The sequence below is a fragment of the Acanthochromis polyacanthus genome, chromosome 11 (genome assembly GCF_021347895.1).
Source record: "Acanthochromis polyacanthus isolate Apoly-LR-REF ecotype Palm Island chromosome 11, KAUST_Apoly_ChrSc, whole genome shotgun sequence".
NCBI classification, from domain to species: Eukaryota; Metazoa; Chordata; class Actinopteri; family Pomacentridae; genus Acanthochromis; species Acanthochromis polyacanthus.
Genome location: NC_067123.1, coordinates 18,863,532 through 18,890,070, shown reverse-complemented (window position 1 = coordinate 18,890,070; position 26,539 = coordinate 18,863,532). Strand labels below are relative to the sequence as shown.

Here is a 26,539-nt window from a genome sequence, read left to right as displayed (position 1 = left end):
GTTTCATTTGAGTGTATTAACACATGGGGATTTTCCAAGTGTGGCATCAACTGATCCAAATCTTTGCTGCATCAGTTCTCCTCCTCAGCTGGCAACAGAGCAGTGAGTGCAGGAACACCACCAGATGAAAGGTGAACTGTCTTTCACCACTGTTGTCTTTGTACATCTTCCTCCATCCTCCATGTCTCATCTTCCATCTTGTCTGTGGACTTGACTTCTAATAAATAAACAAACCAAACGTCAAAACTAAAATGACCTACTGCTGTCCTCATAATGGTCCACCTGGTCCACCTGAGCTTCCAGAGAGTCAGCAGTAGACATGTAAACAAACCAGCGTGCACAGATGAATATGCTGGTGATTGGGTCAACTGGGAAGTATCCCACGATGCAGGCCCTTAAATTAGTTACAAATCCTTCTGTTCCACATGGCCAATTTCTGTTCCTCTTCATGGAGACTGAAAACAAACCTTCAAAAGACTCATGTAAAAATCTGCTTTTTTGGAAAGCAGAGAGCTCATGCTAATGGCCACAATAAACATCGTTCACAAGATGGTTTCTATAACTCTGAATATCTTCAGCAAAGACAGAAAGCGATACCACAAGCGCAAAGTCAGCATGGCCCATAGAGCCTTAATAGTCGCATGAATGGGAAATACAGCAGAGTGAAATAAGCCAGAATTCTTCCATAATCAAGAATACAACAAACGCAGTACTCCTTCAAGGCTAAACCAATTGCTCCTTGTATCATTTCAGAGGGATACGTCTCGATAAGTCCGCAGCAGTGGATTTGGAGTAGGATCTCAATCATGTAATCACCAGCAGACAGATGACGTAATGTTCACCCGTTGTCATAGCTACAGCGCTGACGTGCCGCTATCTTGCAATGATACAGAACTCTTTAACAAATCTGCGCATCCAGACTATAAGCCGCATCATTGTCAAAATCTAATCACTTGGCCCTTGTGTCATTTCTGACCTTCCCTAAAAATTTCATCCAAATTCGTTGGTCCGTTTTTGAGTAATGTTGCTAGCAGACAGACAAACAGAAAAACATATGCCAATCGTCACATGACTCTGCCACATTCCTTGGCAGAGTATAGGCTGTGTACTTTGGCCTTGAATAGTTGAGGAAAGACAGAGAGAACCATTCAAAGCTCAAAGTGTGTTTACATTGTGCAATTTTTTCTGATGCTTGAAAAGAAATCCTTCTTTTCTCACATTTTTACTCACGGTAGGCTGATATTTTATCAAGTCTTGCACCTCTATGAAAATAGCACAAGCATGGCTAGAAGTAGAGAGAATTCAAAAAGATCTTTTGAATTTGAAATTTAAAATCCTTGATTATTTGTTTTATCAAATAAATATCTGTAACTAACATGTCCAACAAGTGCCAATGACAAAAATGGAGACTCTACATGCTGTGGATATTTAACTGTTAACATTTTGACAAACACTACAAATGACTACTCTGCACATCAGCTCTAGAAAGATGTTTCACATGCTGAATGTATCTTCCAACAACATGCTGACCACTTGATCCTCTGTAAACTATGTTTGAGTCATGCTGGAAATTTTTTTCAGGTGTGTTTTATTTTCCTCTAAGTCTTTCTAAGAGTCTTCTCTCTGCTTTGTGTGAACACTGCCTACAGTTCATGGCTTCTTAGTAATGTTGGTAAAGTCCTTCATCCAAATGTCTCCAGTTCTTGGACACCATTTTTCACTCGGCACTGAGATTTGTTGCTGGCTGTCGTCGTCTCACCCACCATTGTGAATTGTATTTCAAATTGGACTTGCCTTCTTTGAGTGCACGCAGATGCACACACTGGCCGACTCTAATTGATAAGGCTCTTTTAGGCTTGATTCCTCCCTATTTGTGCACTTCATTACAAAAAAAACAAACAGCTGCTCTGCCTTACATTCCTGCACTACTCTTGTTTTATCTGTTCCTCTGAGTAAGGATTGAATTTGGGAATAGAGCTTTCAGCTGTATTCCACCCTCGGCATGGAATACTTTACAGACTGAGCTGAAACTGTCTGAATTTATTCTACTTGGAGCTTTCTATTCCATCCTGAGGGACAGACAGCGTGGGATCATTGAACAGTGTTTGTGTTTTTAAATCTTATATTGTTGTCTGTGTTACAGCTCCCACACTTTTTATTGTTAACACTTTAGCACCTTAAAAATTGTATGTTTTTACTTATACTGTCCCCTCCTTGTAACCGTTTTAATGATGCGTGCTGCTGACCTTTTGGCCAGTTCACCTTTGTGAAAGAGATCCTGATCTCAGTGGGTTTTATCTGGTTAAAGAAAGGCTAAATATTTTTTTAAAAAGCTGTATAGTATAGAACTGAATCTGGCGTTGATTTCTTTCGGGCAAATTTTGTTGAATATAGTTATTCTGATTAAACATCATAATTTAAAGCTTCCTGACAAAACTGCATGTCACATATGCATCTATATTGTAGCATTTTTAACAATAACACACATTTCTAAACCGCTGGCAGGTTTGAGGTCCAGAGGGTTAAGAAGAGATCTGACTAAGAATTTACCAAAGCAAGTTTAGGAACTATGACATCTTGAACACTCGCAATGATAAGCAATAAGTTTCTGCATCAGGTCCATCTAAAAGCAGAACCAGAGCACTGAAAATGATGAAATTAGGTCAGATAGTGTGAACTCTGAACCCTTAGTGGTCCAACAGAATCTGATGAGTGGATCTCATGATTATCATGGACAGATTTCCAGCATTAGAAGTGTAAAGATCTGTCCATCCATGCAGTCAACCAACAGCTGCAAACCAGTGGAAAGTACACCTTCATGACCCAGTAACAGCATACAAGTGAGTGTAATCAGTGATTCCTATGCTGACTAATCTGTATTTGGTGGGGCTCAGTCTGAGAAGTTACAGGAGACTATGCATAAGATAAGACAGCGGAAATATCTAAAAGTAAGGGGTTGCTTTATTCTCCGGATATCCAAATATTCCCGCAGTGCTGTAGTTGAGCGTGAGGAGACGAATAAAAGAAAAGAGAAATGCATAAAATATCTCAGTGCCTTTGTAACTAGTTTTATGTCGGAGTGAAACAGAGCCTACTGGAAGTTCAGGGGGCTACAGTGTGCAGCACGTAACTGAAAAATTGATGTCTTACTTCACGTCCTGACCCAAAGCTTTTATCCGTTTCTACTGTGGTCCCTCAATGATAAATGCCAACAGACTGAATTCTCTATTTAAATGATGGATATTCAGTATTGCATCTGTACCTCATGCCCTCTGTGGACTTGTTCTGAAAATTGCAGTAGAGCTGCGGTGTCCCCAGCATTGCTTCTGTGAAGACGGCCAGGAAGCCCAGGGTCTCCACGAACAGCGAAGAGTCCAGGAGGAGGTAGGTGATGTAGGCCGCCACCAGCGTGAAGGAGAGCACACACTGCACATAGTCCATGAAGCGACTCCATGACCAGAAGTAGTTCCAGTCAAAGTCTAAAGGTGCACAACAAAAGGAAACCAGAAATTAGTCCACAGAAATGAATATGAATGTTATAATCAGCACAGCAAATAAAACATTAATGTCCGGTGTTTGTGTGAAGATAAAGCACATAAAAAGAAGAACATAATAGTAATATTAGTCCAGAATCAAAAAAGATACTTTCTCAGACACAGCATGGTGGAAGAGTTTCATGCTCAACAACATTCAGGGAAAATGCGGGTTACTGAAGATGCAACATTCATTAGATACCAAAATATACACTACCTTTCAAAGGTTTGGATCACCCACGCAATGTCATGTTTTCCATGAAAACTCACACTTTCATTCATGTGCTAACATAACTGTACAAGGGTTTTCTAATAATCAATTAGCCTTTCAACACCATTAGCTAACACCATGTAGCATTAGCACACAGGAGTGATGGTTGCTGGAAACAGGCGTCTGTACTCCTATGTAGATATTCCATTAAAAATCAGCTGTTTCAAAAACTGTTCCAGCTAGAATAGTCATTTACCACATTAACAATGTCTAGACTGTATCTGTGATTCATTAAATGTTGTCTTTATTGAAAAAAACTGCATTTCTTTCAAAAATATGGACACTTCTGAGTGACCCCAAACTTGTGAACACTATTGTAAACGTGTTGTCCAGAAAAAAACAGAAGCAAAAAATGATCTTTTGCACAAAACAGTATGAAGTTGGGAAAAAATGGATATTTATCAAGCATTAGGAAACAATGATGGTTGTATCATGGGAAATTTAAGATCTGACTTTTGCTGCTTGACCTAAACTACAGATTGCAAATTTGGAAATGTTCATGTTTCCTTCTTTCCATCTCCAGAGAAAATACAGTTTTTGAATTTGTTAATATGTCCACATGGTGCTCTTTTATATGCCAGATGACGTGTTATGAATAAAATAAGCAGGCAACACTATGGTTAAGTATCTCCACCTGACCCTCTCAAAAACAAGGATTCAGAGTTTATGGGTGCCATACGGAACAAACAAAGCCTGCCAACTCTCTGTATCAATATTTTCCTTTCTCTTCAAACATGTATGGCTGAATTACTCCAATGTTGCTATTGTTTTTGCTCAAGTAGTTATATAATGTTTGAGTAGAGCTGCCATAAGCGAGGAGGGTGGTGGAGAGAGAGAAAAAACATATTTTAAGGGAAGGGATTACTTTCAAGGAAGAAAAGCAGGAAAAATATGTAACTTTGATAGACAGAAATAGTTTTAGGGGTTTAGAACAACTGGAGATGGACTTCACATTTATAAAAGTACAACACAAAACCATTAGTTTAGTTTTGCCATTTTCTGTGTGTACGTAAAAAAAATTGGTTCATAAGCAGACCAAACACATAAAATTCCTGATTAATTAAAAACAGTGTGTCACATGTATTGAAGACACTGTCCTGTAGAACTACAAGTAAAGTAAATGTAGCATTTGTTGTGCTCCATTTGCTGCAACAAGTTTGACAGAGTTGCAGTTAAGAATTTTTAGAACAGGTTTAGCAGCATTAGTTTGCTGTAAATCTGTTATTAGGTCTCTGATTTACAGCTTTCATTAAGGTGGAGTAAAAACTGCATTTTTTGCCGGAGTTATTCTTATCTCGCTCTGGCCTGATGCTAGAGTCAAGTAAACGTATTGTGTTTCAAAATCCTCCCAAGTCTCTCATACAAAGAGCCCACGGTTGATCAGTGTGTCTTTAAAGTTGTGGAGCTGCTACTGACTACATTTGAGGATGTTTATTTCAGACGAAAATAACAGCAAAGGGGCCTCAGGGCTTAAAATGCAATCAGCTACTCCTGTACAATACTTCAAATTTCTCCAATACTGGAGTAAATAATTATCTACTAATCCTGCCTGTTCTTTTTTGAGCCCTTATCTTAATAAAAGGAAGAAAAAACTAATGTTGGGAATTTTTTAAACTAATTTCACACTTGAGTTGTGAATTTTCACACCACACACCCACAATCCCCTTCTCGGATTGAGAAAAATCACTACATTCTGCTGCTACAAATATCTGAACTGCGCTTCCCTTGGACTCGTTCTCATTAAGATTCTTGTAAAACAGAAGCATGTTATTCAATGTCCTGGAGGGAGGAGGTTCTGTGAGAAAGAGTGAAGGTGGTAAAAACCGTGGAAGGAATGAGACAGTCAGCCGAGGTTATGGTATTTTTCAGAATGTAGTAATTGGCTGGATAGGAATCTGGACACCGATGAATGGTTTCAACCCTGTTATCTGCCCCAACACCTCTTGTGTACATTCTTTCTCTATGGCAATGATTAGATAAAGATTCTGAGCACAACAACACTGGGTCCCTGTAATAAGCAACTGAGCCAATACCAATCATAGTGTGATATTATCTCACAGCTGCAACATGTCAATCGCCTCAGGCACGTGTTTAACTACAGGAAACAGCTACAATAAGCAAAGCAAAACATATTTACCTCGATTTCTTTTATGCCCAAACACAAGCAACCTAGCTTTATGGTACGGGGGATGTAAAAGCAGTATAGCTCTGCTGGATTATTGAGAGCACAAGAGGCTGAAAGAGTTAATCATGGCTACGAGCAAAAGAGTGTTACTGCACTGCTCCATCTGAAATGGAAAGCTACAAATGCAACAGAGCTGATTCACTTAATTGTGTTTCAATTGGGCTTTACTTATCTAAGACTCATATCTGAGCTCTCTAAGGAGGCCCAATGCATAGAACTGTGTAGGCCTCCAGAGAAAGCACATACAGTAAACAAAATGTTGGTTTAGCATCCCCACAAACACTGAACAAACCACGTTTTCAAGACATAATATAATCAGAAGTGAAAGAACACAAACATTTGTGACATATGATTTCATGACTGGATGAAATACTGTTTCATTAGAGAAATATTAGTGACCGATTCTGACTTTTAGATGGCATTTCTAAATGAATACTCTTGACATTCATGCATGCGTGCAAAATAACCAGGATTTCCAATACTGAGCCAATTTAACTGTTCATTTTTGAAAGGCAGTAAATGCAACTGAATAAATCTTCAAGAGCTGTTCAAAGCAGGTCGCAGCCTTCTGTCAACCGTCCACGCACTGAAATTTACCATGCCAAACAAGTATCTAATGTGGTAACACAATGCAGCGTTGAACAAAAGACAAGCAACTTGGAGTCTCATTTAAAAGGTATAAAGGGACATGCATTCCTGTTCTGAGTATAATCAACATTAAGAATATCCACTGGGAGCTGTTATATGTAGTGTGAAGCAGTGTTTATCCTGTAGGTGCAGAATGCAGATGCCGGGTGAGGATGTGGAACCGAGCTTGCAGTAGAGCCAGAGGACTGTGAATGTAGGCCAGCTAGCGCCAGGCTGGCACTGCCTGATAACAGCCAAACACAGAGGGAGGTGATCACAGGCAACAGAGCAGTGTTCAACACCAACCTGGCTACCAAAAGCATGCTCAGCATCATGCTAACACAAAGCTCAACATATGATACAATGTCATGTATGACTCCAAGTCACCATATCACTAGGCGCCAGCTTAAGAGGGATAACAGACACATATACACACATGGACAAAATTGTTGGTACCCCTCAGTTAAAGAAGGAAAAACCCACAATTCTCACTGAAATCACTTGAAACTCACAAAAGTAACAATAAATAAAAATTTATTGAAAATTAAATAATCAAAATCAGCCATCACTTTTGAATTGTTGATTAACATAATTATTTAAAAAAACAAACTAATGAAATAGGGCTGGACAAAAATGATGGTACCCATAACTTAATATTTTGTTGCACAACCTTTTGAGGCAATCACTGCAATTAAACAATTTCTGTATTTGTCAATGAGCGTTCTGCAGCTGTCAACAGGTATTTTGGCCCACTCCTCATGAGCAAACAGCTCCTGATGGGTGTCTTCTCCAAATGGCATGTTTCAGCTCCTTCCACATATGTTCAATGGGATTCAGATCTGGGCTCATAGAAGGCCACTTTAGAATAGTCCAACGCTTTTCTCTCAGCCATTCTTGGGTGTTTTTGGCTGTGTGTTTTGGATCGTTGTCCTGTTGGAAGACCCATGACCTGCGACTGAGACCAAGCTTTCTGACACTAGGCAGCACATTTCTCTCCAGAATGCCTTGATAGTCTTCAGATTTCATCGTACCTTGCACACTTTCAAGACACCCTGTGCCAGATGCAGCAAAGCAGCCCCAAAACATTACTGAGCCTCCTCCATGTTTCACCGTAGGGACAGTGTTCTTTTCTTCGTATGCTTGGTTTTGAGTCTATGAACATAGAGTTGATGTGCCTTACCAAAAAGCTCCAGTTTGGTCTCATCTGTCCAAAGGACATTCTCCCAGAAGCTTTGTGGCTTGTCAACATGCATTTTTGCAAATTCCACTCTCGCTTTTTTATGAGTTTTTTTCAGCAGTGGTGTCCTCCTTGGTCGTCTCCCATGAAGTCCACTTTGGCTCAAACAACAACGAATGGTGCGATCTGACACTGATGTACCTTGGCCTTGGAGTTCACCTTTAATTTCTTTGGAGGTTGCTCTGGGCTCTTTGGATACAATTCCAACGATCCGTCTCTTCAATTTGTCATCAATTTTCCTCTTGCGGCCACGTCCAGGGAGGTTGGCTACTGTCCCGTGGGTCTTGAACTTCTGAATAATATGAGCCACTGTTGTCACAGGAACTTCAAGCTGTTTAGAGATGGTCTTATAGCCTTTACCTTTAAGATGTTTGTCTATCATTTTTTTCGGATGTCCTGGGACAATTCTCTCCTTGGCTTTCTGTTGTCCATGTTCAGTGTGGTACACACCTTTTCACCAAACAGCAGGGTGACTACTTGTCTCCCTTTAAATAGGCAGACTGACTGATTATGAGTTTGGAAACACCTGTGATGTCAATTAAATGACACACCTGAGTTAATCATGTCACTCTGGTCAAATAGTTTTCAATCTTTTATAGAGGTACCATCATTTTTGTCCAGGCCTGTTTCATTAGTTTGTTTTTTTAAATAATTATGTTAATCAACAATTCAAAAGTGATGGCTGTTTTTGATTATTTAATTTTCAATAAATTTTTATTTATTGTTACTTTTGTGAGTTTCAAGTGATTTCAGTGAGAATTGTGGGTTTTTCCTTCTTTAACTGAGGGGTACCAACAATTTTGTCCACGTGTGTATAGTAGCAGCAGTTGGCAAGTAACCATGGTAATATTTAGGGTGTTTTGATGTGCATTTTTTTTGTACATTTCTATGAGACAATCCAAACACAAAGGGTGGATAGAGCTCAGGACTTCCCAGCAGCGATCAGATGGCATCAATAGAACTCATGTGAAAGTCAAAACACCTTTAAAATCAGGCAGCAACTATTTCAATTACAACACTTGTTTCCAGGAACCTGCACAGTTGCTTTGCTTGCAGTGCATACAGTCCATGCGATAGATTTTCAGCTGCCGGTGGACATCCACAGCTGGGTCCATGCATAACCTCGTAGACTACAGCAGATGATCAAATTTACATCACACAAACCCATTCATACTCTGGCAGACAAACAAAGGCTCACAAGGATCCATATGACATAATTTGGTCATCTCCTGAGTACAAAAGTAAGAGTTTGCACAGATCCCATTGCGGACATCTGTGTACAAATACAGTAGTGGACGTAAGTAGATGTCAATCCGCTGCGGATTTATTGAAAGCCGGCATTCAAAGCTGACTGAAAAGTAGTAAAATAACAACGACTGTTGCACTTCTATGTTGTCTGAAGCTGGCCTTGAGTGTGTTGAGTATAATCAAGGCTGAACAGCATCGCATTGCTTCACTTTGAAAAGATGACTACATGAATGAAGGCCAAGGCTAAACAAAAAAACAGTACACATCTATTAAAAATACGCTTCGACACATTCACACTAGTTTGTAAAAGGCATGAAAACACAGCTAAAACGGCCAAAAACGTGAATGTGAGTGAATTCTAACATTGCTCGGTGTGACGTGTAAATAAGCAAATATAATGCAGCTCGGTATTTGTGAGTGTTAGCTTAAAAGTGTCTGAAAATGCAGCCAGAGTTAGCAAGATTAGCAGCTGGAAAATTACTCCATTAAAAATTAGGCTTCCTGTTTTGTACATTTGCAACCAAACATTTAAAAAAAAACAAAAAACAAAAAAAAACTCAATGTCAAAAACTAGACTCTGTGGTAAAACATAACTGGATTTGTAAGATTTGTATGTGTGGTGTTTCTACTCCGTGCAATGTTAGCCTGCTTAAAGAAATGTATGCTATTAGCCAAGTTTCCCATTGAAATTATCAAGAAAATTTGAAGTTCCCTTTTGAAATGTCACAAAGAATTTGAAAAAGGGAAATGCAAATTCGGCTAGGTTAAGGTAACGTCTTAAGTGGCACTGCAGGGTGCATCATGGCTGCAATAAATAGAGAAGAAGCCGAAAGCAAAACTAGTTGCTTGACAACTGGGAAAACATCTCAAAGATTTAAGTATAATTGCTAGCTCTGGAGTGCATTGGAAAGTTGTACCAAACAAAAGATTTTGCATTAGTAAATACAGCTAATTTCTTAACTTATTGCATTTTCGTTTGACAGTAAATTACCTTAGATTTCCTCAGATTTAAGATTAATTGTTGTACTCTTTCTTTATTTATGCATATATGATTGCACAGACTCCATATGCATGAGTACAGCTTTATCTACAGGACTGATTTTTCTACACTGCACTCCTAGTTTCCATGGATGTGTTAAAGTGGGTGCTACGGTAGAGCCTATGCATAAATGTAAAGAAATAGTTTCCATTTTGCAACTTAGTTTCCGCACCAGGGACTCTACAATACCTTTCGTCACACCGTTGCCTTTGACAAATAAAACAACAGAAAAGCAAGGGATACACTGTGATTGCAACATATTTTTCCGTTATCTGCGATGTCGGCAGGCTCAGCATACTGCTTTCATTTCTTAATCCTGTATTTGCACACTTTGGAGGCAAGAGAAGACATACCTGCTTTCAGAGCAGCAGCAAATGTTAAAAAAAAAAAAACTAAAAACACAATATGTTGTAAGCAGAGCTGTGTGTTATTCTATTTCACACTGACCGCTAAAACAGGTTTAGCACAGCAGTGAACCTCAGCCATTCCCTGCCATGCACCTCTCTTGCTGTGCTACTCGTGTGCCCTGGGGAATTCTTGCTTCTTCTTTAATCTCTGTGCTGTGTGGCAGCTGTGGTGGCACCGTGTGGGAACAGACCAGAGCTGCTCACAATGCGCTGCATGCAGAGGCCAAGCATCTCGGTTTGAAGTCCTGCTGAGTTGCAGTACATGTGTAGGAAGACACCGGTCAGACTTAGCAATATCAATTGTGTGCTTACCAACCGTTCCCTGCCAGCTTCGGTTAAGGCCCTGGATGAGTCCATGGGGGTAGGTGCAATAATGGCTTCCTGACTGTCACTCAAAAGCACCCATGGGAGAAGCAAGAGCATTATTATGAAAGACAGGGGGAATTGAGCCTTGGATTTTAACGGGATTTATTTTTTGAAATTTGGAAAGGCAGCTTTTCCAGTGACCAACATGCTTTCACCGCCAGCAACTTTCTCAGGACTCAGGCTATAAAGTTTAGCTCCTGCCTGCCCTGAGGGAGGGAATAACAGCACCTACAGGATACAGTGATTTATCCTAAGTGCCAAACCCAATGAAGCTACAGGTGCAGACCCCTTGAGGGAGCACAATGAGCAATGAGCCAAGACCAAACAATAGAAAGGAATAGAAATCGCCTGTGCTGTACCTTTGTGACATCATTAAAGCAACACCTCAGTGGTATGGGAGAATGAATCACTGCAGCATAATCAAGATAACTGTTGCTTTTATTAAACTCTTTTTGATTCATTGTTGAACACACAGCACCAACTCAGGGGTGGTCTACTAGAAGCTACTCCTTGTGGATACAGCAACAAAAGGCATTTCTTTTAAAATTTTTTTGTTCATAGTAGTTGTGAATTCACAAATTAAATTGGATTTTTCATGTTCAAATGTAGCTGAGAAGCAACAAGAGGGAAAAAGTGCCACTTGCAGAGGAAAACATATTTTTCCATAATAAAAGTTTTGTATGAATCACAAAAGATTACTTTACTTTCTTGATTGCATGGCCAGTCAACCCTCTGCCATCATACTTTTGATTATAAGTGCTATAACTAAAGCTCTATTTTTCATAACAGCACAACAGAATGTGAATATCTGGCTACAACTGAGTGCTACTACTTTAAACAGTATAATATACGAGCTACTTATATATACTTATATATAGCTACTTTCCTGCTTTAAAAGTAAAGCAACAAGTTATAATGATTTCAAAAACCCTTTTCAGACATGGGATACATAACATTGCTGCTTCATCAACTTGCTGAAGAGACTATATTCTGTCCTTCAGACTGAGCTCACTTTAATGTTAATGTTCCCTCCGCCTGCCTTCATTCAGACAGTCACAACAGTGATGAGAGTCGTCCAACATCTGTCATACAGATGAGACTGGACAGCGCTTCAAATAAAGAATTAATTAAGTTGTGTCATCTGCTATAAGTAACAAAGGTCTAAAGATTTATTTTTGGAATACATACCACAAAGGCAACATGTTCAGATGTCATCCTATTAACAGCAATAGGTGCATTGGCACCTTTGTAGTTTCTTTGAAATAATCTGATCTTGATGTCTACCTTTAGGTGCTGTTGTGCTACTAACAACTATAGTTAAACTATGTTCAGATCATGAGACTGGGATGTCATGAGAACTAATACTTTGAACCAAGTTGATGCCAAAATTGTGGAAATGTGATTGTCTGTGTTTATATTGTACCGTACATGGTGTCCCTACAGTCTGGACACACAGGAACTGGTACTTCTCAGTGGACATATCAAAGGATAGCAGATGAATTTAATGCACGTCATCCAAGGAGGATTCCACTTGGCTTTTCCACAGTGATGAAGGTGGTCAAAAAGTGTAAAGAAACAGGCAAAAACCCCGTTTTGGGCGACCAAATGTATTAGCTGAAGCTAAAGAAAAAGAATTCATGCTAGCCCCCAAAAATCCCCTCCCTAACCCTAACCTTCCATATGTTCATCCTTCACGTCCACTGAGAAGTACCAGTTCAACTCTGTCTTCTTTTGACAAAGCCATATTCAATCTGTGAAGACAAAAAAAAAACCATATAGTTATTGAGATTTCCTATGTGTCCAGACTTTGGGGCCACTCTGTAGTCTGAGAAGGCACCACAGACGTCATTAGTATTAAAATACTGAAAAATAACAACAACACGTGAATGCTAACAAGCAAAAGTGTAGCAACAGGTCGTATATGACTTAAGGGGGGGAAGCATGTAAAAAGTTCTGTTTGGAGATATTTTGCTTGTTGTATGATCAGGGCCAAGTTATAGACAACTATAAATGTCACAGCATTTGGAACAGAACAAGGAAACACTTCAATGCACCACAAAGACAGACATCCAGCGAATTCAATATGAGAGTTTCAAATGGTACTTTAAATTGATTTAATGCTGGTAGAAGATTTATTTTTGTTAAATTCAATTTTCAATCAAAAGTTCCGTCAAAAGAGCTTTCTGAGAATCACAGGTCAGTTTACTTCCCCATTTTAAAATTAAATACGACTTGAAATACTAACATCAGGCTACAGCTAATTATTAATTAGTTATTCATTAACAGGGAAGCAGAACAAAGCCTTGCTCACTCTATGCACTCCAAAGAAAAGTGTAACATTATGGTGGCAACAGGTAAAGTTAGTGCTAACTGCTTTTCTGACTGCAGCTCGGTAAATACGGTAAGACGTAATGTGTCCGCTTTATTGTTGTCGTTTCTCATCAGTTATATTTTTTTAACTTGATGTGTGCGTGCTTCAATGACAAATATAATGCTAATGTTAAGCTACATTCAAGTTTAAATAGAAGTCAGGGAAGCAGATTGTAGCTCTCAAGACTGAGATTAGAAGAGTGGTGCTCTTAGGTGAACTCTGCACTGGAAAACGTCACGGTAGTTAATCTTTCCTGCTTGTAGGACAGTAGAACAATTAGATAATTAAAAAGAGGAAGTACAGAGTACAATTGAGATGGAAAATGCAAGTGAGTGTAACTGATAAACCTTTGCAAGAACTCTGAAAACTTTTTTGTTAGGAACTGAAACTTCTTCACTTTTTTCCCCTCACTAAAGCAGTTTTTTTTTTGCCTCCAGCTCCCCGCTCCCCTCCCCCAGGCTCTGTAGATGTGCTGATGAGAACAAATGTAAAGATTTCAGAGATGTCCATTCACAGACGAGTCACAGCTGTGATATAAAAAACTAATTGAAGATGAACGAAGCTGAAAAATAATGAGAACGTGGTTGTGACAGATAGAGCTGCTGCCTCTTGGGAACGAACAGGGACACTACGAGGCTGAAAACACAGATGCCCTAAAGTTTCCATACCGGCTCCCTCCATCGTGGAACGCAGCCTCAGTTTATGGTTTGCTTGCTGACACAATTTCATTTCTATGCTGTGGGAGATTCTGTAAAATCCAATCAGTGATTTTTCCCCTCAGGTTCTCAAAATAACTAAAAAAAAAAAAGAAGTTTGGCTCAAGCACACAGTAGACAAGGTGAAACTTTCCTCACTGTCACCATCATGACTTCTTCTACAAATATTTCATCTCACTTTTTCCCTGGCAAACACTTTTACCTCCACCTGAGTGATCGCCAGCATTTGTGAGTCTGACACAGTCAAATGATCTGATCTTTTAATCTCCTTAAAGGATTGCAGGAGGCAGTCTTCTGCTTAAATCACACTGAGCTGCTATTACACCAGGATTTATCCCGTTTGAAACCCACACAAAAGGCATACTGTACAAGACAGATGTGGTGATTTGTGCGCTGTGATTGAGCTACCGCAGGCGTTTTTTGTACCTCTCGGTTACACGACGTTATCACAGCTTCCAAATTAGACATCAAGAGGAACAGTGGCTCGACATAAAATGTTCACAGCTAGTCATATCAGTAACAGCCTTATTTGGCCATCCTAGTCTGTTGCATTGTGTTTTTTTTTGCTGGGTGCAAACGTCCAGCTGTTTGATGGAAGCGCCTGGTGAGATAATGATGCTGTGCTATTATGAGAACAAACATGCACTATGATTATGGCGTGGAGAATACAAAAGGAACATGCTGGACAATCGGAGAAATGTACAGGTTGAGAGTTTATCCCGCTGACTAAACAACACAACGGTGAGTCACTGCAGAGTAACAGAAGTTCATCCACCTGACGGCTGCACACCAACAACAGTTTGGTACTTTATGTATAACTCTGAGTTACTTTCTAACCTGCTTTTCCACTGTTCTGACATCCATCTTGCATGTTTCTTCCTCCTTCTACCTGTCCATTTCCACATCTTTTATCAGTGACAGACCACTATAACATGCTAACCCTTGAGATTTCCACTAGCAGATCAATAAGCAGAGCAGCAAAGCTACGATCAAAGAACATGGCTGTCCGTCAGCTCTAATGATGCTCGGCAGAACTCTGATCGATGGCCATTCATAGTAGATGGCCCTCAATGCCAGCTATGAGCGAACAGCAGCCTTATTATTATTAACCCTAACCTGGGCACAAAGCCGTGGAAATAACCTGATTCCAGACTGAACCACAAAAGGTCACAATGCTGTCTGCTTTTCTGCTCCTGCTTCGTTGAAGGTGATTGACAATGTTTAACAAAAGGGTACAAATAGCACTTTAAAGGCAAGCCATCTCGTGCACATCAGAGGTCCAGCTGGAGAATTTGTACTAAAACACACCAAGTCAAGTGTGTATTCTGCCTTTTTACTTCATGCATATATTGTTTCTTACTGCCATCTAGTGTCCATATCACCAACAACAGCCCTGTTCTCAGTAATGCTGTGTCCTAGTTCCACAGTTCATACTTGATTGTATGCAGTGGGCACTACGTATTTATCTTTTAAGTATTTATAACACCTCAGTTGAAAAGTAAACGCCACTGCCATTTAACCTTGAAACAAAAAGTGTCAGATGTTACTGAGCTGCTAGAGAGGATAAGGCTTGCAGAGTCAGCAACTTCTTTTAAATCACTTCTGAAAACCCACTCTAATGGTAAATTCCCTTTTAGCTCTAATTAGTTTTAGTGTTTTATTCTGTTTTGTATCCTGATTATTTTATATGTTCTCTCTTCTTGTAATTTTTGCTGCCTGGTTCTTTGGTGTGACGTCCTCTTTAACTCTTTAATTTCTCCACCAAAGGAATGCGGGGGAGTTATGTGATAATCGATGGTTTGTCTGTTAGCAACATTATTGAAAAACCTGCCAACGGATTTGGATGAAATTTTCAGGGAAGGTCATTTGTTAAGGATACCTGTATCACTGTGAGATGGATATTGCAGCATGGCATCACTGTAACTATGACAACAAGTGAACACTACGTCTGCTGCCTGCTGGTGATCACATGATCCTATTACAAATCGACCGCTCCGGACCATGAATCGGATTTCATTTCATCCGTCGGAAATCATATAAATGAGCAGCCTTGGTGGAGTACTTCAGTCTCTGAGTATTTTTCTTGTTCTATAATTTTTTCGTTTTTAATTTCAAACATTTAACCCTCAATGTTATTGTGTAATTTTTAAACGCCCTAGTTCCTTTGTTTGATATGTGTGTTAATCTAGCTAATTATTCATTAACATTTGATCATTTTTACTGTTTGTTTTATCTGACTGCTCTGCCTTGTCTCCTTATGTTTTGCCTGATTGTCTGTGTTACATGTTTTGACTGTCAAAGCACCTTGTGAACACTTCTTAAGGGTGCTATATAAATAAAGCATTGTTATTACAGTATTACTATTTCTTATATTTTTTTTAATCAACATTTATTTTGTGAACTGCATTGTTGGACCACCCCATTCAGAACAGTTTTCCTAGCATAGAGAAATATTGTTTGGCCTTGAAACAGCTTCAGGCAGCCCTAAAGGAAGGTCTCCAGTATCAAATGATAAGAAATTAGACTAAAAAAAATTTTTTTGAGGAGATATATTAAGTGGAACTTCACTTACTTAAGTTAAACATACATTTTTGTTTGTGAAATGGTTAGAAATAACTGAAAAATGCATACATTTTGGTCAAACAAGGTAACACAGACTCATTGCCTGAAACGTCGTATGTAGTAATGTATTGGAGAACAGTTTAGGACTTAACGTGACAACTATGTTTTTTTTTGGTCCAGTTCATGTGAAGTCTTGTCTTTGTAAAACAGAAGTATGTACTCTAAGCAGTGGTGTACTTTCAGTACAAAAAGTCTCCTAAATGAGCAGCAAACAGTTTCAGAATCCACCACAGGTCCTTCAAACATTACAGTGAGCTGCACCTGAAGCCAAAGTCAACAAACCAGAGAATGTTTTTAAGTATCATTCTAGAAAAGCTCAGGTGTAACTAGGAATTCCTTTATCCGGTTCAGGTCATTATGTGTGCTTCCTGACTGGGACACGTGAATAAAACAGAGTCATGGTTGATGGTAATGTTGCCTTTGGGTGTGGCCACTAAAGTGGAACGTTTTGACACTTAGCAGTGCAGCAGCAGACTTCTTCCTCGTGATGATGGGGGGGGGGGGGGGGGGGGTAGTTTTTTTTTTAACCATGTGACAGGGCAACTAAATGTGAAGTTGCAATTGCATGAACAGGCAAGACTGACATTATTTTATACTTTTCTTTCCACCAACAAATTTACTAAAAGGACTAAAATCAGCAATGTGTTGGTCTCTCTCAACATTTTTTTCTACTGTAAATATGCATGTAAATGTAAATATTTGTTCCTGCTGAAGATTTAAATCTTTAAAAATACATAGCAAAAGATATGTATTTTTTTAAACTCATAAATCAATCTCCTATAGCGTGTGGACACTGTAGCTTTAAGCAACTTTTATTCAAAGAAAAAAGGGAAGTAGTATTGGGCGAAACTCTTCTCAGGTGCAGATTAATGCACACGCTGCTCTTGTGTTTGTAACTGCAGATCATGTTGCTGGATAGCAACACTAACGGGAGAGAGACGAAATGAATTACACCGTGTTCACAGTAATCAAGTAACATATCGACAGTGGCTCATTTACACTGTTTTTAGCAAAGATCCAACACACACGACCAATCAAAAGTTTGGGGTCACTCAGGCAATTTCATGTCTTCCATGAAAACTTTGCAAAACACAAATTTTAATGTATTTTCAGCGGTGCAGCCGGTTTGGTTCTTTCCATATGATTTGATCATTTGATGACCCTTTTATGCAAGATGTTCAGATTGTTCAGTTTGACTATTGATTCAAGCTACTGATTATAAAAGACAATGCATGTCTTTAATCATAGCGCCACACACACATCTCACATCACACACACAGGGCTGATACTATCAACATGTGTATTAAGAGGAGACACAGCCGTAGCTTCTCTATATGGAGTCACAGGAGTGCCAAATCAAAATATAAATAAATAAATGTGGAAATATAAAGAGAAATAAATAAATAAATAAATAAAAGGAAAACAGAAAAGGTAAAAGCAAAGACAAAATTTTCCTTTTTATTAATTTATTTATTTCTCCTTATATTTCCACATTTATTTATTTCCACATTTATTTATTTAATTATTTATTTCTCTTTATATTTCCATATTTATTTATTTATTTATATTTTGATTTGGCACTCCTGTGACTCCATATCTCTATTCTTGCCACTGCTGTGTTTTTTAGCTTTGGTAGGGCCCATCACACATATTTCATCATTTTCTCATATCCATGAAAGAGGTATTATGCTGAAACTAAGTGTAGTTCAAAATCTTTTTCAAATCAAGTTAGAAGACAACATTAAAACAACGTTAAAAGTCAGTAGCGTTTCACTTTGCATAAATCAGCCATTAGAAAAGGTGCTTTACATTCACATCTCAGTGCAGAATAAAATAAGCATGTAGCAGTTTAAGGGTCATTATTCACACACACAACAGCACATTTAGTTTGATATTAAATTCTTGCATTTCAAATTCGACAAACATTAGCAGGCAGTAATGTTAGAAAAGTTAGAACTACAAGACACCAGTGAGTGACTTGAAACAACCAGTTAGTAAATGCTACTCTACATGAGTTCAGAACACATGAGCTTCAGATCAGTTCCTACGTTGTCATTTCATGTAAATGACTACATGAATAAGACATGCAAAAAAAAATGATCATGCAGGCTTATCAAGGGAAACTCATCCATCATTGGTGCTGAGGGGATGTAGTCAAACACGCAGGGAAAACAACACGGCAAAAATGTTCGATGACTTAAAAATACGGATGCAAACAACAGGAAGGACATGCGAGTGAAAGGGACTCATGCTTAGTTAAAAGTGGCGTTAGTCATCATCAGTTAGTGGTAGCTGGGCTGCAAGGAGAGCCAAGCTGGGTCGTCATCATCATCATGCACGAGACACACAGGGATGGAGAGGGAGAGGCAGATGAACTACGACTGGTGTTTCATGGCAGACACAGTAAGTTGTCTACATACCCAGAAAGAGCCTCTTAGGGAGTCTGATCTCCTCGTCCTTACTGTCTGTTGCTACAGACACAAAGATACATAAATAAAAAGAAAGAAAAATAAACAGGGAAAGAAAAAAAAAAGGTTTTCTTTATTTTTTCAGCAGTACTAAAGCTAACCCGTGATATGTCAGGCTACTGAACTTGGCATTTCATGGTGAGTTTCTGGTGACAACGTGTAACTACACACTGCCCTGATTAGCTACTCTACGGATTACAGGTCATTTGGTGCAAAGGATCACAAAAAAAAGTGTTCTCACTGGCTATATTTGCTCCAGTACATTAGGCATCTTTAAAGACATTAAAAACTAATTTTGTCACTCAACTTCTTAGTACACTATAAAAAATATTAAGGCAATGAACTTTGGAAAAATTGCAGTTTAATCTAACACAATTTCTAAGGTTTGCGCGGTGATTTCCATCAAATTTAGAATCTTCACACTGGTGAAGTTCACAGATATTTGCAAATTTTCCCGAAAATAAGAATCATGTTGGTGATTTCACTTGCAGGATTTCTGAGTTTTTGTCTCGTTCCTTCTGAGAACAGCTTGGCAAAAGGTGAACTTTTTCCAGCTCAGTAATGTTTGTGGTGCATGTTTGTTCACCAGTCAAAATTACAGCTGTTTACGTCTGTTGCCAGGTCACTAAGAGTGGATTAAACCACAACCTAACTGTCCTAATGCAGCAGATTAGGTGGAGCTGTTGACCGTATTTTATAACATTTTAACTGCAGGTGTTTCTTATAAATTTGCTACTAAATTCATTTTTTTAATAAAGCTTGGAAACCAAATTTTTAAAGTGATGACAAGACTTTAGGAAGTTATTGCATAGAAATGCTCATAAAACCACAACTTCCTATTTTACCAAAACATGACAAAATGTGTTATTCTGAGCTTTAAAAGGTCCTGGTTGCTGGACTTTGGTCTTCAGCACTGCTTTCAGTCTTTAGGCAAAGGAAGTGTTAATACTGACAAACATAGCTGTATTTACTGTAGCAAGGCAAATAGAGGAACAACATGTCAAAACTGAGTTCAGACCTGTTGGTCAGAGGTAATCTGATCTTTACTATTAGAAAGGATGAAATCTTCACTATTGATTGATGAAACTGACAAAATGACTCTGAAATCAGATTAAATGCTTTTGGTCTGGATAAACCTTCAGGAAGAGTTGGTCAGACTGTTTCATTAAAACAGAAATAGCTATGATCCAAAAATCTGGATTATCCTGATCCCAGCAGAAGATTAGATTCACTCCTTCACTTTTTTAGTGTTTAAGCAGATAAAGTAGCACAATGTAAAATAATACATTAAAGATTTTTTTATTCCCCACAGAAAATAATGATCCAAGTGGCCGTAAATACACTGCTCAAAAAAATTAAAGGAACACTTTTTCATCTAAGTATTGCCTCAAGTCAGTCAAACATGTGGGATACTGATCTGGCCAAGTAAGTGACTGAGGGGCTTTTTAGTCAGTTTCAGCTGCTTTGGTGTTCATGAAGAATGAGTTTACAGGTGAAGGTCACTGACAACAAAGGTTATATGACAAAGTACTGAGTTGGGCTTTTGCTATTGACCAAATACTTATTTTTCACCATAATTTACATATAAATTCTTTAAAAATCCTACAATGTGATTTCCTGATTTTTTTTCCATATTCTGTCTCTCACAGTTGAAGTGTACCTATGATGAAAATTACAGACCTCTGTCATCATTTTAAGCGGGAGAACTTGCACAATTGGTGGCTGACTAAATACTTTTTTGCCCCACTGTATCTGGAACATTTTATTGCCAAGTAAAATTAAATATACAACAAAGTGGTCTTAGTATTTTGGTATAAATACTTAAGCATCTAAATAGTTTAGTTTAATAGTTAGGTCTGTAACAGATAAATAATCCATCTAAAAAGACCTAAAATCATTACAGTCTGTGTATTGTTCACTCTGTCTTCGTAAGGAAGCATTGTAACAGCTGATGGTTTTATTTTTTGGAACTTCAGGGGCATTTCAGCAGCATTATCACATGTGAAGGTCATAAAACTGTCTGAGGAACACAGCGTTTTTGTTGCTTTATGACGCACACCAGATATCAAGCTGGTTTCCTTTTTGCCATGAGTATATTTAGCACTGTTCTGACTGGTCGAGCTAACAGTGCATCCAGAGTTTCCATTCAGATACACTGAGAGGTTTGTCTTCTGACGTTCAGCCTACAGTCATTAGCACTCATTATTCAGGCCTCCTCCCCTCTCCGAGGACCGGCACAGGGACAGGAAGCACAGCCGATCATCCAATCCAGGAGCAGGAACGAACAGTACGTCTAACACTGCATACAACACGTGGGTCAGAAGCATGACTTATCAAACGACAGAGGGCTGCTCCTTGTCCCAATTCAAAAGGATGTACGTGGAAATCTAGGATCAAATGTATCAACATGTAGGTTACTGAATAACTTTATGAGACTGTTAAGAAAGACACACTGAGGGGTTTTACAAGCATAGACAGAGCTCTGCTTCAGTTAACTGTGGTCACTTAGGATTGTCTCCTTCATACTCATTGTTTTATTGCTACATTTGGAACTTCTATTGATGTGCTGCCTCTGACAGTTTCACTGAATTGAAAAACTCTAAACCTACATTTGTCCATTAACTTTAAAACCTCTAGTATCACAAAGGACTTGTATTACTAATATTAAGACCAATAAATTAGGCATTTATTTTACCTGCCTAGAAATTAATAAATAAAAATCAGAAATCCGAAGAAAAAATATGAGTTTTGTAAGGCATTTTGGCAAAAACTCACTAGATGGACTTTAAACAGCTAAATACAGTTCATGGACAATTTTAATTAATTAAACAACTACTGTGAAGCTTATATCGTTTGTGATTTGCATTTAGGTGTAATAAAAAAGGTTTTTGTTTAGAAGTCTGATTCGCGTTCTGAATGACAGGACTAAAAATGTGTCTTGCACACAGGTAACAATCATTAACCTTTAACGCATTCATACACTCACTCATTCACATGCTGTGTCAGCACCATAAAGGGCCTCGCAGAGGGTGACTGACCTATGAAGGAGCGTCTCTTGGTGTTGAGTTCAGTAGCCATGCGGACGTCGGTGCACAGGTTCAGCATGATGAGCATTGTGCCGATCATGATGATGCTCTGCCACAGCAGCAGCGTCTCGAAGTAGCGGCCAAATCTGAAGGAGAAGAAAATTATGTGAACTTAAAGATTCCCTCCAGTGAAAATGATGCTTTTGTTATCATTGCAAGATGTTTTTATATGCTGTCAGCATCATGGCGGAGTGTTTCCACTCTGAAGCTGATAGTTTAAAAATAAAAAGATTCAAAAATATGGGTTTTAACACACTACTGTTTAAAAGTTTGGGGTCACTTAGAAGTCCTTATTTTTGAAAGAAAAGCAGTTTTTTTTTTTCAACGAATGCAACATTAAATTAATCAGAAATACAGTCTACATATTGTCGATGTGGTAGATGACTATTCTAGCTGGAAACAGCAGTTTTTTAATGGAATATCTACATAGGGGTACAGAGGAACACTTCCAGCAACCATCACTCCTGTGTTCTAATGCTACATCGTGTTAGCTAATAGTGTTGAAAGGCTAATTGATGATTAGAAAACCCTTGTGCAGTTATATTAGCACATGAATAAAAGTTAGTTTTGTGAGTTTTCATGGAAAATATGAAATTGCCGCAGTGACCCCAAACTTTTGAACGGTAGTGAGAGTAAACTTAAGGAACCAATCCTGTTAACTTGCAGGGTGGGGCTTTCTCATTATTCTCTCTAAGGACTGGTTACCAGTTTGAACATGTATGACTGAATGACTCCAATAAAACAATTTGCAATTGTTTATTTTAGAGCAGGACGAGCTAGTGTGCTTAAGATGCATCAAGCTGTGAAGGGATGGGTGGAAAGAGAAGCAGGGAGTTTGCAGATTTGTACATTTAAAAGGATACAACGGTGTTGAATTATATTTCACACATTTCTAGGCAGGAATGAATGTCTTCATAGAAAATCTTCAAAACGATTTGATTTGTGGATGTGAGTTAAATGTGTAACAAAGAGCGACTTTAAATATTACATTTATCTTTCTCTGCGGGCTGCACAGTGGATTGGTGGTTAGCACTTTCACCTTGCAAATAGAAGATCCCCTGTTCACATCCCGGCTTTTCCGAGATCTTTCTGCATGGAGTTTGCATGTTCTCCCCGTGCATGCGTGGGTTTCTCCAGGTTCTCTGGCTTCCTCCCACAGTCCAAAGACATGCTGAGGTTCATTGGTAGCTCTGAATTGTCCACAGGTGTGAATGTGATTGTTTGTCTCTGTATGTAGCCCTGTGATAGACTGGTGACCTGTCCAGAGGGTCCCCTGCCTTCACCCTGAGTCAGCTGGGATAGACTCCAACCTTCTTGTGACCCTAATGAGGATTAACTGGTGTATAGCTAATGGATGGATGAATGCATCTTTTTCTGCCTCTCAAATACTCATTCATTTGTTGGGAAACAATAATTCAGCTGGAAACTACTCAGTGTTGTGTCTTAAAAAAACTTCTTGAGGAAACCCTAAGTGCAAGACAATCCACTCTTCGGCAGCAGTGACAGCTTGTTTATCAAGGATCTTGTCTTGCGACTTTGCAAACCTGAGTAGCAATCCAGTTGCAATTAAAAACCAGCCACTGTCTAATTTGTCACACATCATGTCGGCCAAACAGGTTTTGCTCCATGAACTTGCATAAGCGGCTCAACTGTTGTTGTCCACCATTGATGCCAAAGAAGCTCCAAAGAGGATTCATTTTAAGCCGAATTTCAGAGGATATTCCATTAATTCGTGTAAACAGGCTAAGTCTTGTCCCATATCCTATACATTTGGCTGATGAGCAAATTAATCCAAAATTTAAATATTTTTTAATGGAGTTCGTCCCCATGAATCAGAGGCTGGTTTGAAGGGACAGTGTGTTACCTGAAGAGTATCCGCAGGATGTTGGCCACCAGGAGGACCAGGCACACGTAGGTGGAGAAGCCCTCTGCGTTCTGAGTCCTTCGGATGTCTCTGTACTGGGGGATGTAGGGCACCACCCCTCCGAACACCATGGCACCGGCGGCGACCCACGACACCAGTGCGTTAAACACGGACACGATCTGCTCAAACACCTCATCTTCCATGTTCAGCTGCTGCTCGACGCCCGGACAGGAGGAGATGTCAGCCTTCGAGGCGGCTGTTAAACGGGGCTTACCCTCCTCTGGCTCCTCTTGGTGACTGGAGAGGAACGTCCGTGTTCTCCGAGCATCACTGTCAGTCCTCACTCAGACAAAGACGGAGCTACTGCCACGCCATCACAAGCACAGCTACACACACGACCGGTCAGGGGGCTAATGGTACAGCAACAGCCGGAAAAATCAACTATGAGCGCATTAGCATGAACAAAAGCAGCGGTGGTATCATTTGAGGAGATATCTGCTGATAACCTGCTCAATGAGTCCCCTGATTCAACACTTGTGTTGATGCTAGCTAGCGTTGTTTAAGAGGCTGCACCTAACCTGTCAGAAGAAACTCACAAATTTCCTGGAACTGCACAAAAAGCCCTTAAAATTGGCCAAAAAAAAAAGAAACAAAAATGCGTTTTTGGTCCAGGTTTCCTACATTTCAGTAGTTTCGTCGCTGTACAGCCTGTTCTGTTCGATTTCTGCTCTTGTCTCTCCCACACTTCCGGAAACGTCACACGTCACATGTTCAAACAAAGATGTTTGATTCTCTCAAGATAATTCGCTCGCTCTCTAATTCAGCTGCATACAAGCATTATTAAAGGTCCTCTGTTGTCTTTGATTTAACAGCCAGAACTCGTTTGTTTACGAAAGTTACATATTTTGACGTTTTAATTGTATGAAAATGATCCCTTCCTGCTTTAAAGTAGCTCTAATCTAATGTTGTTTAATCTAGAACAGGGCTGTCGAACACATTTTAGTTCAGGGGCAACATTCAGCCCAATTTGATCTCAAGTGGGTTGGATCAGTTAAGTCACAGCATAATAACCTCTAAATAACCACATCTCCAAATGTTTGTTTTAGTGCATCAGAAAGTGCATTCTGAATTTTTCACATTTATTGAACCATCTTTTTACAAAACACTATGAATAACTTGAAATTTCTTGAGAAAAATAAGTTCAACAATGTTATGTCTTAATTGATCATTTATACAATACAACTTACAGATCACAGAGGTACAAAGCATTCAGTTACTGGTATCTGGAACTGAACAATATCATATTTTACAATTTGTTAAGATCTGGAAATGCTACATTCATTTCCATATCTGTGTAGTAATCCTGACCACCTGAAGTGATATACCACACAAACTAAAGTAGGAACCATTAGGGAGGAGGTTAAGTTATCCAGTTGCCATGTAAATCCATGAAATTTTGATAAAAATATGTCAAAGTTGTGGCAGGATTCCACCAAGCTAAACTCTTTTGTGCTGAAGCTGCCGACTGACATTTTATTGCACAGTGTTCAATGTCTTCAAATATTTTTACAGTATGGATTCAGTTTCACTTCTGGAATTTTTACAATTTGCAAAGTTGTTCTGCAGGCCAGATTGGACCTTCTGACAGGCTGGTTTTGTCCCACAGTTCATATATTTGACATCCCTGATCTACAACATGCAGATTTGGTGAGCTCCAGCTGCAGTAAATCAGGAGAAATCAGGTGAACCCAACCTTTACATGAGTCAGACTGAATTCAAGTTGCACTCAGGTCAGGTCTGTTTTACGTCCACGTTGGTTCTCCTTATCTTATGAGCTTTCCTCAGGCCGCTCTTGTAAACATACTGGGTTTTCCACAAGGCTGTTTCAGATCACCCAGCAGTTGTGTAGTTGGAAGTGTCCTGTCCACAGCTGTAGAGACATGCCTTTTATAGTGAGGCTCTATGGAGCTGCAGGGAAAAAATAACAGCAAGGCTGAGTGGCAAAAAAAAAAACAGAATATATCCCCAGGTCACGTACATTTCCACAGTGTGAGGTGATCAGTTCCAACCCCGTAGTGTTTGTAATAGCATCCCCAACCTCCAAGCATGATATCCCAATTTTCCGAACTGAAATTATGAATGGATGGCTGGTTTTATTCCTTTGGGAATCAAGAGAAACTACAAGCAGCCAAAAATGACACTGCAACTGGTGAATGTTCACATTCGTCCTACATGTCTGCCCTCAGATTGGTTCCTTGTCTCGACCAGCTCTATCCTCCTCTACCTCCTCATCTTACTCCTCGTAATTCCCTTCCTCGTTATTGTTCATGCCACTTCTGTGATCTCCCTCCTTTCTTGGTCTTTCCTGGTGTTTTACATAATTCTGTTCTATGTTCTCTTTGCTGTATGGGTCCACTCCTTCCTCTTCTACCTCCTCTCTCTTCTACCCACCAGTTACTTTCTCCTGGACAAAGTGCTGTTCATGTTTGTAGCAATTCT

General features: G+C 39.2%; 1 protein-coding gene across 2 annotated transcripts in view; it reads right to left on the bottom strand.

The window, feature by feature from the left end:
- slc66a2 (solute carrier family 66 member 2) overlaps positions 1-24,795 on the bottom strand; it is a 41,682-nt gene extending 16,887 nt beyond the window's left edge. The window contains exons 1-4 of one of the 2 annotated variants that reach the window (XM_022217021.2): positions 24,041-24,795; positions 22,129-22,262; positions 19,043-19,093; positions 3,263-3,479 (exon numbers count right to left, since the gene is read on the bottom strand). In XM_022217021.2, coding sequence (XP_022072713.1) covers positions 3,263-3,479; positions 19,043-19,093; positions 22,129-22,262; positions 24,041-24,243 — 605 coding nt within the window. In that variant the 5' untranslated portion in view covers positions 24,244-24,795. The remainder of the gene's footprint in view (positions 1-3,262; positions 3,480-19,042; positions 19,094-22,128; positions 22,263-24,040) is intronic. The other variant, XM_022217022.2, reaches the window with a different exon arrangement.
- Between the last annotated feature and the right edge of the window lie 1,744 nt (positions 24,796-26,539).